The sequence below is a fragment of the Podarcis filfolensis genome (genome assembly GCF_964270895.1).
Source record: "Podarcis filfolensis genome assembly, chromosome: 17".
Classification (NCBI taxonomy): Eukaryota; Metazoa; Chordata; class Lepidosauria; order Squamata; family Lacertidae; genus Podarcis; species Podarcis filfolensis.
Genome location: NC_139621.1, coordinates 12,331,953 through 12,351,691, shown reverse-complemented (window position 1 = coordinate 12,351,691; position 19,739 = coordinate 12,331,953). Strand labels below are relative to the sequence as shown.

General features: G+C 44.3%; 1 protein-coding gene across 5 annotated transcripts in view; it reads right to left on the bottom strand.

The window, feature by feature from the left end:
- The window catches only part of GLIS3 (GLIS family zinc finger 3), a 187,927-nt gene that overhangs the window by 16,621 nt on the left and 151,567 nt on the right, over positions 1-19,739 (bottom strand). For all 5 annotated transcript variants that reach the window (XM_083593057.1, XM_083593058.1, XM_083593056.1 and 2 more), the window contains 2 exons: positions 18,189-18,357; positions 9,359-9,543 (listed from right to left, as the gene is read on the bottom strand). In XM_083593057.1, the coding sequence (XP_083449183.1) occupies positions 9,359-9,543; positions 18,189-18,357 (354 nt within the window). The remainder of the gene's footprint in view (positions 1-9,358; positions 9,544-18,188; positions 18,358-19,739) is intronic.

Below are 19,739 nucleotides of genomic sequence, written 5' to 3'. Positions count from 1 at the left end.
GAAGCATAGAGAAAACATCTCCTGTTGTTGTTGTTTAGTCGTTTAGTCGTGTCCGACTCTTTGTGACCCCATGGACTAGAGCACGCCAGGCACTCATGTCTTCCACTGCCTCCCACAGTTTGGTCAAACTCATGCTGGTAGCTTCGAGAACACTGTCCAACCATCTTGTCCTCTGTCGTCCCCTTCTCCTTGTGCCCTCCATCTTTCCCAACATCAGGGTCTTTTCCAGGGAGTCTTCTCTTCTCATGAGGTGGGCAAAGTATTGGAGCCTCAGCTTCAGGATCTGTCCTTCCAGTGAGCACTCAGGGCTGATTTCCTTAGGAATTGATAGGTTTGATCTTCTTGTAGTCCATGGGACTCTCAAGAGTCTCCTCCAGCACCATAATTCAAAAGCATCCATTCTTCGGCGATCTGCCTTCTTTATGGTCCAGCTCTCACTTCCATACATCACTACTGGGAAAACCATAGCTTTAACTACACGGAGCTTTGTTGGCAAGGTGATGTCTCTGCTTTTTAAGATGCTGTCTAGGTTTGTCATTGCTTTGAAACATCTCCTAGCCCTATTTAAATATCAAGATTTGAGCTAGCTGTTGTGTGTCAGGGTGTTGCTAGGCTCCTACAAGACTCAGGACACAAGTCCATGACATTTGCAAATTTGAGGCTCTGAGTAAATCATGATGGTGGATGGCTGTGGTCTCACCACCACTGTACTTTCAGTATGCCCAGCAGTACTGTAAGCATACGTGTGTGTGTGTCATTTATTTAAATATATATTTAAATAAATGACACAGTGAGGGGGACCGGTGCTTTCAAGGAGCGGCTGCTCTCTGCCCCATTGCTAAGCCCATTAAGACCTGAGCAGATATCAGGTGAAAGGTGAGGGAGTCTATTTTTGCAAGCCATCTTTGTGCTGTGTCAACCTCTTTGACAACGCTGTGTCAAAAAGTGGCACATAAGTACAGTGGTACCTCAGGTTACATACACTTCAGGTTCCATACGCTTCAGGTTACATATGCTTCAGGTTACAGACTCTGCTAACCCAGAAATAGTGCTTCAGGTTAAGAACAGAAATCGGGCTCCGGCGGCATGGCTGCAGCAGGAGGCCCCATTAGCTAAAGTGGAGCTTCAGGTTAAGAACAGTTTCAGGTTAAGTACGGACCTCTGGAACGAATTAAGTACTTAACCTGAGGTACCACTGTATTATAAATAGTAGATAAACAGAAGCAAGGCATCAGGGTTTCTTTGATTAAGCATAGCTCTGGTGGTCAGCCAAACACAATGGAAACTGATGCACCCATTGATCTGGGTGCATGATCAGGGTATATTAAAATTTATTTTAGAGATATTGACTTTTTGTTTACTTAAATCTTGGGTGGAACGAGTCTATATACATTGCTCTGCAAGTATGTGATTCTCTGTAGAATTTATGTATAGGGCAAAGCTGCTTTCAATCACAAGTGTTTGGATAAAAAGCAGAAGAATGATTGATTTTGCACATCATCTCTTTTCCCTGACATACTCACACTTCTAAAAGGAATTTTGTGGGCAAATACTGCCCACGAAGAAGGAGAGAATCCTAATGCAAATAATCACGCCACACCAGGTGAACAGGGCCAAAGGTGAGAGATGGAGCTTATGGTAGCTGGGAAATATTGGGCCTTTGCTACTGCTGAGCAGAAGGCAAGCAGAACAAATGAGCTTCCCCAACCTTTACAAATATTACTCTCTTCTCCTGCCTTTTGGAATTGTGGAAATTACCTCATTACTAGAGCTGCTTCGTCACCTGAACTGCTCCATTGTAGATGCAGAAGGGGCATTTGCACTGCAGTGACTGAGAAGAGGCTGCCTTAATTTTCATTACTGACCACATTGTACAGTGGTACCTCGGGTTACATACGCTTCAGGTTACAGACTCCGCTAACCCAGAAATAGTACCTCGGGTTAAGAACTTTGCTTCAGGATGAGAACAGAAATTGTGCGGTGGCAGCGGGAGGCCCCATTAGCTAAAGTGGTGCTTCAGGTTAAGAACAGTTTCAGGTTAAGAACGGACCTCTGGAACGAATTAAGTACTTAACCCGAGGTACCAAAAGAACAGTAACCTGTAAACTAGAGGAGATGGACTTGCAGCAGAAAATGATCTTGGGCAATGGTACCTGCTCACCTCTAAACCTTGGTTTATTACCCCTCTTAAGGCTCCCAAACTATTTGAATTCCTTGACTTCTTCGGCTCATAGATATGCCTTTGTAAAGGCAAGATTCTTGGTGTAAAAGAGTTATGATGGCACTTGCATTGCATCCAATACATATGGATGCCCTTATCCTGCATGATGATGAACTGTGCACATCCTTCTCTTTGTTCATCTGGAAACTGTCCATCCCAGACTTGTGTATTATTTTGTTTTCTTATGATATAAAAGTCTTTGACACCTGAACTTGGTTCGATTTCAGCAGAGCCACCTTGCTGGGATATAAACTCCCTCCAAGAGTCCACCAGATCCCATGAACAGTATAATTCCTGGGAAAGGTGATGCTGGGATAAACTTGGTCTGACTGACTCCTGGAGCCATGGATTATGGGTGTCATCCCTGAACCCCCTCCCCCAGTGAGCCTTGCCCTGTAGAGCCTTATCATGGCTGAGGAAATTTGCTGTTTCTGACTGACTCCTTTTTTAATCTACCCTTGAACCAAGGATTAATAATAATAATAATAATAATAATAATAATGATAATAATAATTTTTTATTTATATCCTGCCCTCCCCAGCCGAAGCCGGGATCAGAGTGGCTAACAACAGTAAAATGATACAACATTCTAAAATCATTTCATTATAAAATCAGTTCAAATCAGGTTAATGGCAACCATTGGGCTAGAGTTCTGTGAGGATTGCCAAAGGAATGGTGGAACAGCTCTGTCTTGCAGGTCCTGCGGAAAGATGTCAAGTCCCGCAGGGCCCTAGTCTCTTGTGACAGAGCGTTCCATCAGATTGGAACCACAGCCGAAAAAAGCCCTGGCTCTGGTTGAGGCCAGCCTAACCTCTCTGTGGCCCGGGACCTCCAAGATGTTTTTGTTTGAAGACCGTAAGGTCCTCTGTGGGACATAACAGGAGAGGCGGTCCCGTAGGTACGAGGGTCCTAGGCCGTATAGGGCTTTAAAGGTTAAAACCAGCACCTTAAACCTGATCCTGTACTCCACCGGGTGCCAGTGCAGCTGGTATAGCACTGGGTGAATGTGATTCCGCAGCGAGGACCCCGTAAGGAGTCTCGCCGCGGCATTCTGCACCCGCTGGAGTTTCTGGGTCAGTCTCAAGGGCAGCACCACGTAGAGCGAGTTACAATAATCCAGTCTGGAGGTGACCATCGTGTGGATCACAGTGGCTAGGTCAGGGCGAGAGAGGTAAGGAGCCAACTGCTTAGCTTGGTGGAGATGAAAAAATGCCGCATTTGTTATAGCTGCAATCTGCGCCTCCATAGAGAGGGAGGTGTCGAAGATTACACCCAAACTCTTAACGGACGGTGCTGGCACTAATTGCGCCCCCGCAAGAGATGGGGGTTGCCCCCCCAATCCCATATCGTCCCGACCCAGCCAAAGGACCTCTGTCTTCAAAGGATTTAACTTCAACCGGCTCCCATGTAACTATCCAGCCACAGCTTCCAGACATCTGGTCAGTGTGTCTGGGGCCGAGTCAGGATGGCCATCCATTTACTGCTCCCCTTTGTGTTTTTGGATAGAACAGGAGGACACAAAGTTATACCACCATTCTCATCTCTAGCATTTCAGCTTCCACCTCTTCAGTGCCCACCTTCCCCCCAACACACAGAAGCATTGCTGCACAGCCTCCTTTGTCTGTTTGTCCCCCAACTCTCACTCCCTGCTATATTCCTTCCTTCTCTGGGACAGCCTCAAGCCCCTTCCTGGGTACCTAGAATACAGTCCTAAAGCCATACTATGTACGCTTGCATCCTTTGCTAATTTCTGGGCCAGTGCTACCAGATCGACAGAAGCCTATTTTTCAGAAGAAAAGTGTCAGGTTCATGGAGAGAAACATTCCCTCTTTCATTTGAGCTGAATCTCCCCCAGGCATTTGTACTACGGAAGGGCTCCAAAGAGAAAATTTTATTTTCAGTCATAGACGGAAGCACATGTCCTGAGCAAAAACCTAGAGCTTGTCTTGCTTCAAGTGTCTCGTCCTTTGCAGTAGAACAGTTTTTGCATCCTGCAAAGACATTGCATCTGGCAGTGATGGTCATGGCCGCAACAGTAATGCCCCACGCTAGACTCTGATGTTGTGCCAGCAGAGAAGCCCTGGACTCAAAATCTACACACTTTTCAAAAGAAAAGAAAATCAGAGGGATTGCTTGTAGGGTTGGCCATTCTTTCCTTTCTGTGTAAGCAGCTGTCAAGCATTGAATAAGTACATTATAAAGTGGAGCCCACTGTAACTGGTAAGAAAGGTTATATTAGCCTGTATTTGACTGCAGCATCGCTTCTTTTAAGTTCCAACATCCAGTGATTCCATTAAGCTTTTAAAATCCTCAGGGTTTTTTTTTATTTCCAGCTTAGGAAACCATTTACAATTTGTTCAAAAGTCTTCTTGGCTGCTAAACCCTTTTTCTTATTGGTACAGCCAATTTAAACTAAGCTGACATGTTTAAGACTACATATTGAGACAGAAAAATGTCAGTATTGTTTGGTAGCAGATTGAGCTGAGAGTTCAATGGCAATAGCTGCAGCCCTTTAAATCATGTGAAGGCAGGAGAAGAATTGCAAGAGACAAAGGCTAACAAAGCTTTCCCCACTACCTGATATATATACCAAACAGACCAGGCTGATGAAGTAGCTCCATGGGATTCTTCTACTGAGTTGCAGTAGCATGACCCAGGACAGCAGATTTTTATTCTTTGCAGGTTACTGAGACGCTTAACTAAAAACTCGGACTCATTGTTTCCTCTTCACTGAAGTGCCAAAAAGAGAGGCTAAGTGGAGGGGAGTGATTTATACAGCAAAAATGTCAGGGCAGGGCAGGCAGCATGATGTTTGCAACTCTTCCCATGAGTGGTAAGAGAAACACATGGATGATAGCATCTCATGTAAAAAAACAAAAAACAAATTAAAATAAAGGAACTTACTCCATAATGGAACACACCAGGGAATGGGAAGAGAATAGTAACCAAATGTGGGATTCACCTAAGGAGCCCTGACAATGGACACCCTGTGCAAGGACCCCCATGTGTGCAATTCCTGCATTGCAGGGGGTGGACTAGATGGCCCTTGGGGTCCCTTCCAAATCTATGATTCTATGATTTACAGGCAGTATAAAATGAAGATTTAAAGCAGGTTCAGAGCCATCTTATCAGTTGTATTCTTTCAAAGTCAAGTAATTAATTTAAGCTTTTTGATTTGTTTTCTAGCCTGTTAACCAATTCTTTTTTGGCCCCCAGCAGCCTGGCCACTCTCTGTGCTATTTCCAGTCTTTGTTTCGGCGTTTAGTCATGTCCGACTCTTTGTGACCCCATGGACCAGAGCACGCCAGGCACTCCTGTCTTCCACTGCCTCCTGCAGTTTAGTCAAACTCATGCTGGTAGCTTTGAGAACACTATCCAACCATCTCGTCCTCTGTCATCCCCTTCTCCTGGTGCCCTCCATCTTTCCCAACATCAGGGGCTTTTCCAGGGAGTCTTCTCTTCTCATGAGGTGGCCAAAGTCTTGGAGCCTCAGCTTCAGGATCTGTCCTTCCAGTGAGCACTCAGGGCTGATTTCCTTAAGAATGGATAGGTTTGATCTTCTTGCAGTCCATGGGACTCTCAAGAGTCTCCTCCAGTGCCATAATTCAAAAGCATCCATTCTTCGGCAATCAGCCTTCTTTATGGTCCAGCTCTCACTTCCATACATCACTACTGGGAAAACCATAGCTTTAACTATACGGACCTTTGTTGGCAAGGTGATGTCTCTGCTTTTTAAGATGCTGCCTAGGTTTGTCATTGCTTTTTCCCCAAGAAGCAGGCGTCTTTTATTTTCGTGACTGCTGTCACCATCTGCAGTGATCATGGAGCCCAAGAAAGTAAAATCTCTCACTGCCCCCATTTCTTCCCCTTCTGTTTGCCAGGAGGTGATGGGCCCAGTGGCCATGATCTTTGTTTTTTTGATGTTGAACTTCAGACCATGTTTTGCACTCTCTTCTTTCACCCTCATTAAAAGGTTCTTTAATTCCTCCTCACTTTCTGCCATCAAGGTTGTGTCATCTGCATATCTGAGGTTGTTGATATTTCCAGTCTTAGTAATAGTTAAAAGAAGGAGGTTTGCCCTAATTGAAGGGCTATTTTGAAGTGTGTGGGCCCAGTGACTGTTCCTCACTCAAGATGATCCTCAACCCCTCAAAATCTTTGTCTCTGGTGTGATGAATGTCTTCTGAGCTTGTGAGGCTTTATCACTGAACTCCTTATCACAAAAGGGAGTTTTGGTAACTAAGATTTATACCTTAGTTTTCCTAATCACCACATATTTATCCCTACTGACAGGAGAATCAGCAGTCAATAACTAAGGTGCCATATTTCCTGTGTTATAGTGCAGATTTAAGAACTGATTCCAGAAATTATTGGGGGAAATTAATTAAAACCTTGTGTGCTTAAGTGAACTGCCGACTCCCATATTTATGTCACACCCCCAGTGTGGATGGAAGATAACAAGATTTGCACACACACAGAAATAGCACTTTGTCACCTGCCTAAGTGTGGAAACCCAGTGGCAGTTCTGAATGGAGCTGAAAGTGGAGAAGCCACGATTGGGCAGTGCTGGGACTTGCCAGCCTGGAAGGACCCCTGCATCGACATCGTGCTGAATTAATATCTCCCAGCCTCCATTTTATTACACCTTTATGGTAAAAGTGCCATGTCTCCTCCGTCCTGCAGGAGCACTTAGCTTAAAAAGTGGAGCACATGCCTTGGAGCTGATACAGGCTGAGACAAGGCATGCTGTGCAGCTAAAAATATATCTCAAACTTCTGCACCAAGATAGCACTATTTTGTATTATACAGTGGTACCTTGGGTTAAGTACTTAATTCGTTCCGGAGGTCCGTTCTTAACCTGAAACTGTTCTTAACCTGAAGCACCACTTTAGCTAATGGGGCCTCCTGCTGCTGCCGCCGGAGCACAATTTCTGTTCTCATCCTGAAGCAAAGTTCTTAACCTGAGGTACTATTTCTGGGTTAGCGGAGTCTGTAACCTGAAGCATATGTAACCCGAGGTAAAGGGACCCCTGACCATTAGGTCCAGTTGCGGATGACTCTGGGGTTGCGGCGCTCATCTCGTTCTATAGGCTGAGGGAGCTGGCGTTTGTCTGCAGACAGCTTCCAGGTCATGTGGCCAGCATGACTAAGCCGCTTCTGGTGAACCAGAGCAGCGCACAGAAACGCTATTTACCTTCCCGCTGGAGCGGTACCTATTTATCTACTTGCACTTTGACGTGCTTTCGAACTGCTAGGTTGGCAGGAGCAGGGACCGGGCAACGGGAGCTCACCCCGTCGCAGGGATTCGAACTGCCAACCTTCTGATCAGCAAGCCCTAGGCTCTGTGGTTTAACCCACAGCGCCACCTGTGTCCCTAACCTGAGGTACCCCTGTATATAAATTATGCCAGTTAAGCTTGTTTATCTGAGATACTTTCTTTTGTCTCTGTTAGTCAGGGCAGGATGAGACAATTGGCTTAGGCAGCAGGATTGGGGAAGATGTGAGTTGGTTCCCCCCTGCGCACTTGCAGTGGCAGACCTTGGCCCCTCAACTGTCAGCAGCATCTTGTACAACACCACAATCCAACACCTCCAGCCTTTCGCCTTCTGTTGGGCGCCACAGTGGCAGCCCTTTCTGCAGCATCCCGTGTGACTGAACTCACCGTGCTCCTCTAGCTCTGTTTCCTCCCTGGCCTGGCTACTGAACCAGCTCTGCAGCTCTTGCTGCTGCCTGCGAGAGGCTCCTGTGGGGCTCCCCTCCTCCAAGGGCCAAGGGAGGGATCTTCCTCAGAGAGAGGCATTTGGGGTAACTAGAAATCCTCCTAAAAAGTTGCCTTCTGTTTCAAGTTACAAGGTACTCTCCCAGCCACCTTGCCCAGAATATAGTGGTACCTTGGTTGTTGAACTTAATCTGTTCCGGGAGTCTGTTCGACTCCTGGAACAGTTCAAAAACCAAGGCACGGCTTCTGATTGGCTGTAGGAGCTTCCTGCACTCAATCAGAAGCCGCGTCAGATGTTCGGCTTCCAAAAAACGGCCACAAACCAGAACATTCACTTCTGGGTTTGCGGCATTTGGGAGCCAAAACGTCTGAGTACCAAGGCGTTTGACAACGAAGGCACTACTGTACCTCACTCTGAGGCAGGGAGCTGGGGGAGAGGACTAGCTAGCAAGGTCATTGCTAATGCAATGACAAAAGGAGAAAAAAGAGCAGGGGAGGGAGCTGAGGATGGCCTGAGAAGCAGGGGGGTGAGACAGGATTATCTTCTTGCCCCACCTCTGAGTCAGGGTGGGGGGAGTAAAGTATCCAATGCAGTGGATGTGGCCTTGCCCTCTGATCTCCGAAATCCTCACCGAATCCCTTTCTGGCTTAAGATGTTTTGTCAAACATTGACCAGATCCTTTTTCCAATGCCACAAGGACCAGGAACATGCTTTTTAAAAATGAAAGGGGAAGATGATGGAGTTTTCGGAGCTAGCTGACCTAACCGGAAGAGTCCGCAACCAGAAGGAGGAGGAGTATCAGGAAGAATGGACAAAATTCAATGATTATTTAGTTAAATATGTAAAATTAAATTAATTGGAAATAGCTTGCAGATATTTGATTGGCTTAGGATTTTATATAAGTTAAGTGATGCATCAATATGTTTAATTTTAAAATTAAAAGATATAAGGATGTTAATGTTTTGGTTAAATTTCGTAAGAACTTTGATTTGGAAAACCGTTAAAAGGAAGTGCATGGAAATTCAACCAAGGGGAAGCGAGTAAGCCATTTAACAACATTAATAAGTGTAATTTTAATAAGGTTATGATCCATATTTGTTTGTTTATTTGTTTGTTTTGTTTATAATTTTGTGAGAATCAATAAAAAATTATTAAAAAAAATGAAAGGGGAGACTCTGATGATGCTTTATGCTTTGCCCATACCAATTTTGTTCCTTTGTGGAGAACAGCTTGCTAAATATTCAAAAACTTGGAGTACATACTCAAAGGGACACGACAGCTCCTTGAAAAGCCCAGCCTACACTCCTCAGCTTCATGGATGAGGATATGGAGGCAAGTACCTTAAGCACTTTGGAACATGGCAGTTTGTCTCCTAAGCATGAATACAGAGGAATAGGGAAGCAGTTTGCTGCCTTACCTTGGATTTGGATGCTGTTTGGCTGAAACGACAGGTTTGCTGACGGCTCATACGCCTTCAAATGGGTTCCTCCAAGTTGGTGGATGCTGGAAGGCTGTGGTGTCCTTTTCTGTATCAAAGGAGGAGGAGCAGAAATTCTCCTGGGGATTATATGATGCGGAGAAAAAGAAGCAGAAGCTGAAAATCTGAAGAATTAAGGGGAAGGGGGACACAAGAATATAGATGGTCAAAAGGGAATGTTAAATTAATTTAGTTCTAGATACATTTTGTTCCGTGCCATAGACAGCAAAACTATTATTTGTATGCACAGTGAAACAAAACCTATAATGTAGACCGTAGAATGTGCCACCCACTAGGAAGTTATATGGCATCAGCTGCTGCAGTGATAAGGTGTAAGAGTATCTCAGTAAAGTCACCTTCTCCTCCAAGGCCCATCTGATGCTCTCAGGATGAGGAACTCTCTGCCATGGCATCTTCACTGCACAGTTTTCACTGCAGGATTACGCAAACATTTTGGAACTGCAGACTCCATTCATAAACTGCCCAATGCAGAAGTTTGAAGTATTACAGTGTAGGTTTACTGGTCGTTCAGATCAAAATACTCTGGGATTCATTTTTACAATTTTTGCATTTACAGGGAAATATTATTGATTAGCTTCTAGGGAGCTGGAACAATGCACAGATGGATGCCTTTCTTGTGTAAAGAATTATTTGATGTTATCCTCTGGTGTGTGTGCAGGGGAGGGGCTGATACAAAATTCACCTGTGAAATCTAATCAATGAAAAATGGCTTTAACTGTCAGCCAACAGCAGAGAAGAAGGGAGACAAATCCTTTAGAACCCTTTACATGAAAGCAGAGTTTTAAAGATTTCAGATTGGATTTAACATCTAAGAAAAGCTTGCAAATGATAACACAATGTTTTGTATAGCCAGACAGGTCTCCCTTTTAGTAGACTTTAGTGGTCTTTATAATGATTTATGAATCGTTTCATGAATTCCTGGCTTACTCAAGTTGGTGACTATAGCACCTACTTATACAGCCTGCCATCTCACAAAAGAAAAACTTGGCCGTGTTTCAATCCAGATTTGTCCCCAAATGAATCACAGCGTGTTACTGGGGGAACGGCAAATTAAATTTTGTGTATGCAACAATCAATACCAGCTTGTAACCACCAGGAAACCACCACCAGAAATTGTGGCCATGCCATGCAGTCCAAGCAGACAATCACAAGCTGGGTTATGAGAGAGACACAGAGAGAATTCTGTCTTCAAAGGCTGGGGAAGATCAGCTCAGACAAAGCGATTGCCCTCTTCTCCCCTGTCCAGAGCCTCACTCTGCAGTTAACAATGCAACCAGCTGTGGGCGGCTGTAATAAGGAACCTCATTAAAGCCCCCCCCCCCCAATAATGCCTAAGGTTCCTATCCCTAAACCCACTTTGCTGGACGTAAGTCCCATTGAATTCAACCTGCTTCTGAGTAAGTAGGCTTAGAATTGTGCTGTAAAGCAGAATCATTGAGCATGTCCAACGTTTCACATATGAAATGAGGGACACCCTTGTACACTAGGGACCTATAGTGCATATGGGACACTCCTCTGTTTGATGGAGTCCCTATCTGAAGGGCTGTTTGCTCCAAGTCCAGAATGAGGAGAAAAAAACATAATTAGGGAAAGCAGGAGCCTTCAAGTTGCCCATGGAGAACAGACTGAGCAGGTGTGCTGTCCTCCCCACTATGTGAGATGTGGTACCTCGGGTTAAGTACTTAATTCGTTCTGGAGGTCCGTACTTAACCTGAAACTGTTCTTAACCTGAAGCACCACTTTAGTTAATGGGGCCTCCTGCTGCTGTCGTGCCGCCGGAGCACGATTTCCGTTCTCATCCTGAAGCAAAGTTCTTAACCTGAAGCTCTATTTCTGGGTTAGCGGAGTCTGTAACCTGAAGCATATGTAACCTGAAGCGTATGTAACCCGAGGTACCACTGTATTTCTATTTAAACGGAAGTAAATATTTCTAAATGTGCATCTATACATATAAATTAGCATGTGCAAATCTGTTTTCATCTTTGTCCTCTTTTCTGGTGATGCCTAAGTCGCCAGCCTGTTCTGTACCACCCATCTTCTCACTGCAGCACTTTTGCCCCCTCTCCCCTCCGCTATGATTGTCCAACTGGGAATCTGAGCTTTGAGTCTCATGTTAAGTTTTGAAGTTGTGAGACATCACGAAGCGAATCATTCTCATGCCAGCATCTGCTTGGCTAACTTTTGAAGTATGTGAAATAGTCTGGAGGTGAATTTTGAAGGAAAAAATCTCAAGCTTTATTTGGAATAAGTAGCTGACAATGAGGTAGTCGAAGGGCTTTAATCTCAAAAGCAGAAGTGTGTGGTTCATTGGAGCTCCCAGAAGCTTGTGTGTGTGTTTCAGATTTGCATCTAACCCACCACCCAAATTGGGGAAGCCATGGCCCTTGAGATGCAGTTTAACTCCAACTCCCATCAGCCCAGGCCAATAAGGCCAATGGTTGGGGAGAATTGGAACTGGAGTCCAAAAACATCAAAGGTTTCCCAGCCCTGATTTTTCACACAATGGAAGCAGGCTTCTTCAGCCAGATGGGCTCCTTGTCTCTGAGTGGCAAGGAAATGTCAGATTATCTCCCTATTGCAATGATGGCACACTCTGGCACATAAATGTTACTACCAGAGATCCAGAACAATGCACAGAATAGTTGGTTTTCTTTAACTGCCTATCCACTTGAGCTTTATATCATTCTTCCCAGCACTTTACTTGCCTGAAGAAAACCATTTCAAAAGAGTGCTCTGCTGAAGTCCTATAGAAGCAACTCTTTATTTTACAAGCACAAGAAAATGTGACCGTCCCTCATTGCACTTGTAGGCAAGAAGAGGCTGGTTTATAGGCCCCTGGGAAGAGTATCCTTCTGTGCCTCAAAGGAAGATTTGCTTACTTATTGCTATGATAGAAAGCCTGCTGAGACTCCTGTCTCTGCCTCAGCTTCTGCTCTTCAGATTGCGCTTCTCTTCCTGGAAGCCTTAACTGCTTGCTCAGACATTTCTGGAGAGTGTACTGGAGCTACAAGAACTACACTTGGTGTTTCGAAGGTTGATCACCACCCACTCAGTTTTCTTTCCTTGTGCTACTGGAGAAAGATTTTGTCTTCTCTGAGCATCCTAGTTGGGCAATCATAGCGATGCTCCCATAGATAAAAAGCATCTCTCCCTTTAGATTCTTGTCTTCACGGAAGGTAATGCCTTTGAGAGCCAGCTAGGAGATCATAATATTTCTGTTCTCTCTCTCTCTCTCTCTCTCTCTCTCTGAAAAACAGTGGCAGGGGTGGTGGTGAGTTGTTCTTAACCCTTTCCTCTACCCTTTCCAGATAAAAGATCTCTTCTGGCTGCTGCCCTATGATAATAAAATTAAAACTATTCTTCACCCTGTCAGGACAGTCAACATCCAGAGACGGGCACCTTTTTACCAGGAAAACTGCTTGGTATTGGTGTGGTAGCATCCCCAGGTATCCTGTATGTCGCCTTGAGGGGCCATTAATAGATAAATAATAACAACGATCCCTTTAACTCAGGGCTGACTCGCCTTTTTAGACCTGAGGGCTAATTATACTGCAAGCTGCCATCAGCATCTATTCAGTGAAACTGCAGAACAGAACTGTGTGAAATAAATCAAGTACAAATTACAAATGAATAAAACCACTTCCTCTTCAGTCCTTCCAGCCTGATCAAACTGGCTCTCTCCCATGGCTACTTTTCATTACAAACAGTAACATCTCTGAGACTAACAGGAGCGATGTTTAGGAGATTTAGTCATGGAATCTCCTGAGTAACATGTAGTTTGGTCCTCAAGCTCAGTTCAGAGTCAAAGGCAAGGAAAGCAAATTTGATACTAACTTGCTTACAGATGAGCTATATGCGGAAATATTAGGATCAGGGATTTGTGCAGTTTCACTTTTGTAAACACAAAATCTCTGAGGGAAGAAGCAAGAGCAAAGAGCCTCATTTTCTTGACAGTTGAACCTATATTAGAACAAGCAGTAATACATACCACAAAATGAATACTGGAACATAAAACTGCTGGTGTTTCTCGCTCTCTTTAGAGAATTGTGACATTAAAAAATGGGTTTAGGAAAACATTTCGTTACGATAGCTTGATTTCACCCAGGCCCAAGCTTTGATTTATTGATCCCCGTTTCCTCAGTGTCTGCCATTTTAGCTGAGAGACAATTCCTCAATAAATAGAAAAAAGAGACACCATCCCTTCTGAAATATACTCAGAGTCTCAAAGTGATTTCATGCTCTATATTCAGCTCATAGTGGTGAGGAGGAATGAATCAAAGTCCCCTCAAAGTATCTGCTTTATATACATTATTTACACAATGGGCTGCACATGATTGGCTAATTCCGGAATTCTACTGTAAGCCAATCAGGTTGTGGATTCACTTCTATCTGGAGCATGATTGGGTGGTTCCTGCCAACCAATCATACTGCTGCATTGTTCTAGGACCAATCAGACTGCTGCATTCTGAATCCTATTGTTCTAGGACCAATCAGACTGCTGCCTTTTGGATCCTATTGTTCTAGGACCAATCAGACTGCTGCAGTTTGGATCCTATTCAACTCAGTACATAACACCTTCACTGCCTCCCAGACATGAGAGGAAATTGCTATGCTGACCCTAAAACCACATTGCAATAAGATGTTGAGTGTAGATTTTCCTATAACAAGTCATTTAATTTTCCTGTGATTTGTACTCTGAAAGGCTTCTGCCATCCAACTATCCTTCTCTACACAACCTGAGAATGGGCACTAATTAGTGCTCCTCTTCTAGGATTGATGTCATCAAAATAAAAAGGAGCTATAAATAATACTCCATACTTATGTTTAGACATATTCCTCCTGATGTACCTTCACCCAGATAATTTTCTCCTGTTTCCTCAGAGTCTTTTTCTTATATATTTGTCTGATTTTGCATCAGCTCCATATTCCAGTAATCCCTCATCTACTTCTCAGTTCATTGTCTACTATTTTTTCCCTTCATTTTCCTTTGTAAACATTAAATAATTGAAACCATTGCTATGGATGGATGTAGGAGTGCAGCTGAATGGATGGATGGATGTAGGAGTGCAGCTGCCAGGATTTCACCTCAGCTTATTTTCTCTCATCCATCCCACCACTATGTCCAAGGCCTGCATGGCCTTTTCTGATGGAGATGTTACTGAAAAATGGAAATGACTGTCATCAGCATACTGATGATACCTTGTCCCCAAACTCCTAATGACTGATCCCAGCAACTTCATATAGATATCAAATAGTATTGGGAATAAAAATTGCATAACTGCCAGGGGCCAAAAAGGACTCTTCCAATGCACTCTTTGATCTTGGTCGCAGAGGTAGGACTGGAATCATGGCAACACAGTCCTTTCGGATACCGTGGTCAAAACTACTGTATTTTTTGCTCTATAAGACGCACCAGACCACAAGATGCACCTAGTTTTTGGAGGAGGAAAACAAGAAAAAAAAATTCTGATTCTCAGAAGCCAGAACAGCAACAGGGATCACTGCGCAGTGAAAGCAGCAATCCCTCTTGCTGTTCTGGCTTCTGGGATAGCTGCTCAGCCTGCATTCACTCCATAAGACGCACACATTTCCCCTTACTTTTTAGGAGGGAAAAAGTGAGTCTTATAGAGCAAAAAATACGGTATCTCTAAAGCTGCAGAGAGATCAAGAAGCAAGGTCACTCTTGCCTTGTCCATCTCTCTGTCAAGGTCACCCATCAGGGTGATCAAGGGCAACTGAGTCCCATGGCCAGGCCTGAACCTAGATTGGAATAGATCTACTTACTTCATAAGATCCAAGAATGCTGACAGCTACCCTGCACAACCCTGTCCACCATCTCCACCCACTGCAAAGGGCTTATTGGTCAATAGTTGTTCCAGACCAACCCTTCCAGGGCTGATTTCTTTATGAGTTGTCGTCAGATAACTGGAGGGAACTGCATTGGCATCCCCTGCACTTAACCAGAGTCAAGTGTTACAGCTTAAAAAAATGTCTCCCTTTAACTGGATTTTGGTTGAACCTGCTGTCCAGACTTTGCTTTGAGACTAGCCTATTTTAGCTGCTGTGCAAACAACTTCTGCAGGTATCCTAATGCAAACATAGGCCTATCAACCTTTTTTAAGAAAGAGAAGAGCAGCAGAACTGCAACACCACCAACAAAGCAAAGCCACTTCCCCCCGTTATGTGTGGGTCCACTGAACTGGGACTTGCAGGATTATTCCACGAAAGGTAAAATGGGGTAGGGACACATGCTGCCCTGATCATCTGGATAAGTTTTCCAAGATAGGATGGAGCAGGACATATGGTATTGCACACCTTATCAGGAAATGTTGCTTGAGGTACATTGCATACAGTGGTACCTCGGTTTATGAACTTAATCCATTCCGGAAGTCCGTTCTTAAACCAAAACTGTTCTAAAACTGAGCCGCGCTTTCCTTACTGAGGCCTCCCACGGCTGGTGCCCTTCCACCATTTGGCTTCCGTTCTTAGACCAAGGTAAAGTTCGCAAACCGGGACACTACTTCCGGTTTTGCAGAGTTCGTAAACTGAATAGTTCATAAACAGGGCTGTTCTTAAACCGAGGTACCACTCTACTTAAATTTAAGTATTTAAATTTAAGGTGAGATTCTCAGGATACTAAAAAGTAGTTGATTTGCCCACAATAAACTTCTAGTTATGATGGTCTCTCTCAAACGAAGTATAAAAATATTTGGGAGATAACTAACACCATTTAATAAAATGAGAACTATATTAGGAAGGTTCTTTTTGTTATGCAAATTTGGCACCAGAGAATAATTTCTAATATTTCAATTTCTCTGGAATATAAACTTACACTAAACTCTTAAATATAAATAGATTAATAATAATTCTGCTGGTCTGAAAAAAGAAACATTCAGTACGGCAAAATATGTTCCAGTTGTCTATGGTTATAAAGGAAAAGCGGTTGATTTAAGAGGCATATATCAAACATTCTAGTTTAGAAAAAGCAGTTAATTTTTCATTATGTGATACAGGAAATTTCTCATTTAATCTACCTGGAGGAAAGAAATGGCTGCAACGTATTTCTTTCCAAAATTGTTGCCTTTAATTATACATCTTGCAGATGAAAACTGAATCTAGGAAAATGCAGTTCTACCTTGCTGTGATGTCTAACATTCCAGACATAAGTAAAGATGTGAGATCACAATCTAATCAGCAACAAATAGCTGCTCACAGCCTAGAGTAATCACTTACAGCTGCCTTTTGAATGCATAGCTATGTAACATTTATTAGCAGATTGCATACGTATATGATAAAACCAGCTGTGTATTACAAGTGAGGCTTAATGATGACAAAGCAAAAACTTTTACAATGCCATTCTATGCATGACACACTGTTCAGCCACAAGGCAGATTTAAACCCATCGAAATCCATTCAAGTGTGCTAAACTCAGAACTAGTGCGGGGGGAAAGGACAAGGATTTATTCCATGCTATTTAGGGCCTCAGGGGACGCGGGTGGCGCTGTGGTCTAAACCACAGAGCCTAGGGCTTGCCGATCAGAAGGTCGGCGGTTCGAATCCCTGCGATGGGGTGAGCTCCTGTTGCTCAGTCCCTGCTCCTGCCAATCTAGCAGTTCAAAAGCACATCAAAGTGCAAGTAGATAAATAGGTACCGCTCCAGCAGGAAGGTAAACGGCATTTCTGTGCGCTGCTCTGGTTCGCCAGAAGCAGCTTAGTCATGCTGGCCACATGACCCGGAAGCTGTACGCCGGCTCCCTCGGCCAATGAAGTGAGATGAGCGCCGCAACCCCAGAGTCAGCCACAACTGGACCTAATGGTCAGGGGTCCCTTTACCTTTACCTATTTAGGGCCTCAGTATATCGTGATTGAAGGTTTGGGGAGTGAATGAGCCAGCAGGCTTTGGAATAGGAATGTCTTCTATTTTAAAATCTGTCTGACATTGTCATTGGTTGATTTTGGCATCAGCTGAAAACCTGCCTTTTTAGGCAGGTGTTGGTGATGTGGGTCTATGATGTATTTCTTCTGCAGTAAGGAAAAGTAGTTAAACCACATATACATATATATATATATAGAGAGAGAGTGTTTTATTGTTTTTGATGGGGTTGTTGTATTGCTTGATATTATATCTGATATGCTCCATCCTTGGATCATGTAAAAAATGAAATGAATAAATAAATCACAGGGCTCCCAGCTCTGTCCTCCATCGGAGGGTGGCAGTCCAGGTGGGTTCAGGAGAAAAGGTGGGAGGCTGCCATTAATGCCACCCCCACCAGTATCTCTTACCTGAAGCAGTAGACGCACTCCTTCTAATGGTAGGGCCGGCCCTGCCCAAGACATTATCAATCTCAGGGGTTTGGTAGGTTCTGAATTTGATGGTATGGTGGATGGTGATCATCGTTTAAGCAAATTTGAGCTATGGGACAATTGGAGTCATCACAAATCAGCCATATAGCAGATTGGTAGTAAATGTGACCAAGAATGATTATATGTCAATTAGTTTAAGGAATGTCCTTATTTTAAAGAGTGGTCTCTTATTTGTGAATATCAGAGCTGTACAGAACACATCAGTCTTTTACTTGCATGCAATGCACTTCTTTAGAAATGTAAGGAATTTCAGTGGTTTTAGACACTATGGCTCAGATTTTTCATTGTTTTGGAAATCCTGAGCCAGCATCCCAAAGACGACTCCCTTTGGTCTGATTAAGTGAGACAGGATGGAAAAAATACCCCCCCCCATTCGTGGCCTTACCTCTCTGTTTCTGAGCCCCCTGTTGTGAGAGGGGGCACCTGGGTTGGTGGGTTGTGGGGGCTGCCATGCACATTGTGCCCTGAAGAAGCGTGGCTCACTGAGTGGGATGCGGGCAGGGAGCCCGTAGCAGCTCCATTTTGACTGGCGTGGGTGTTGGAGAACAGGGCCGCTGCAAGGAGAGCAAAAACATTCACTATAAGGCACACATCTTCAGATTCCTCAAGTGAGCATCTTAATTCAGTCTTCGGCTCCAAATAAGAGGCTTTGCTTTCACTACACCAGGAGTTTTAAACATGAGTAAGATGATGGGACACGGGTGGCGCTGTGGCTTAAACCACAGAGCCTAGGACTTGCCAATCAGAAGGTCGGTGGTTCGAATCCCCGTGATGGGGTGAGCTCCCGTTGCTCGACCCCAGCTCCTGCCAACCTAGCAGTTCGAAAACATGTCAAAGTGCAAGTAGATAAATAGGTACCACTCTGGCGGGAAGGTAAACGGTGTTTCCGTGCGCTGCTCTGGTTCACCAGAAGCGGTTTAGTCATGCTGGCCACATGACCCGGAAGCTGCACGCCGGCTCCCTCGGCCAATAAAGTGAGATGAGCGCCGCAACCCCAGAGTCGGTCATGACTGGACCTAATGGTCACGGATCCCTTTACCTTTACCTTTCAGATGATGTTTACCCCTTTGTACAGCAAGGCAAACCTCAGCCACTGCCTCTACACTGCCTCCCCCTACCCTGGGAAGAGCCAGTGTGACTTGGGGGTTAGAGCATCAGGCTATGACCTGGGAGACCAGGGTTCAAATCCCCACCCGGCCATGAAGCTTGCTGGCTGACCTTGGGCCACCCAATTACTCTCAGCCCAACAACAGGGTTGTTGTGGGGATAAAATGGGGAGGTAAAAGGTAACAAGGTAAAGGACCTTTGGATGGTTAAGTCCAGTCAAACTTTCAGGCCAAGGGAGCCAGTGTTTGTTCACAGACAGCTTTCAGGGTCATGTGGCCAGCAGGACTAAACCACTTCTGGAGCAACAGAACACCGTGACACAAACCAGAGCACACGGAAACGCTGTTTACCTTCCCGCCTCAACGGGTGTGCTTTTGAACTGCTTGGTTGGCAGGAGATGGGACAGAACAATGGTAGTTCACCCCGTCATGGGGATTTGAACTGCCAACCTTCTGATCGGCAAGCCCAAGAGGCTCGGTGGTTTAGACCCCAGCACCACCCGCATCCCACTAAAACTGGGGAGGAGAACTATGTATTATTTTTTTTTAATAATTTTTATTAACTGGCCAATCACATCAAATTAAATCACATCACATAAATTCCAAATTACAAAGCCAAATTTTTAAATTTTGTTGGGGGAACCCATACTTCAAGATCCAAAGGGGGATTCAGATCATCTTCTTATTACTGCGTTAATCAGTCCCAATCAGTCCAAAGAAAATTCATAATTCTATTCAGTCTTATCTTGGTGTTTCCACATCATATCTTGTTCATATAATTTCTATTTTTCCTTTACGATCTCTTCTGTTAGTCTCTTAAGCCGATAAGC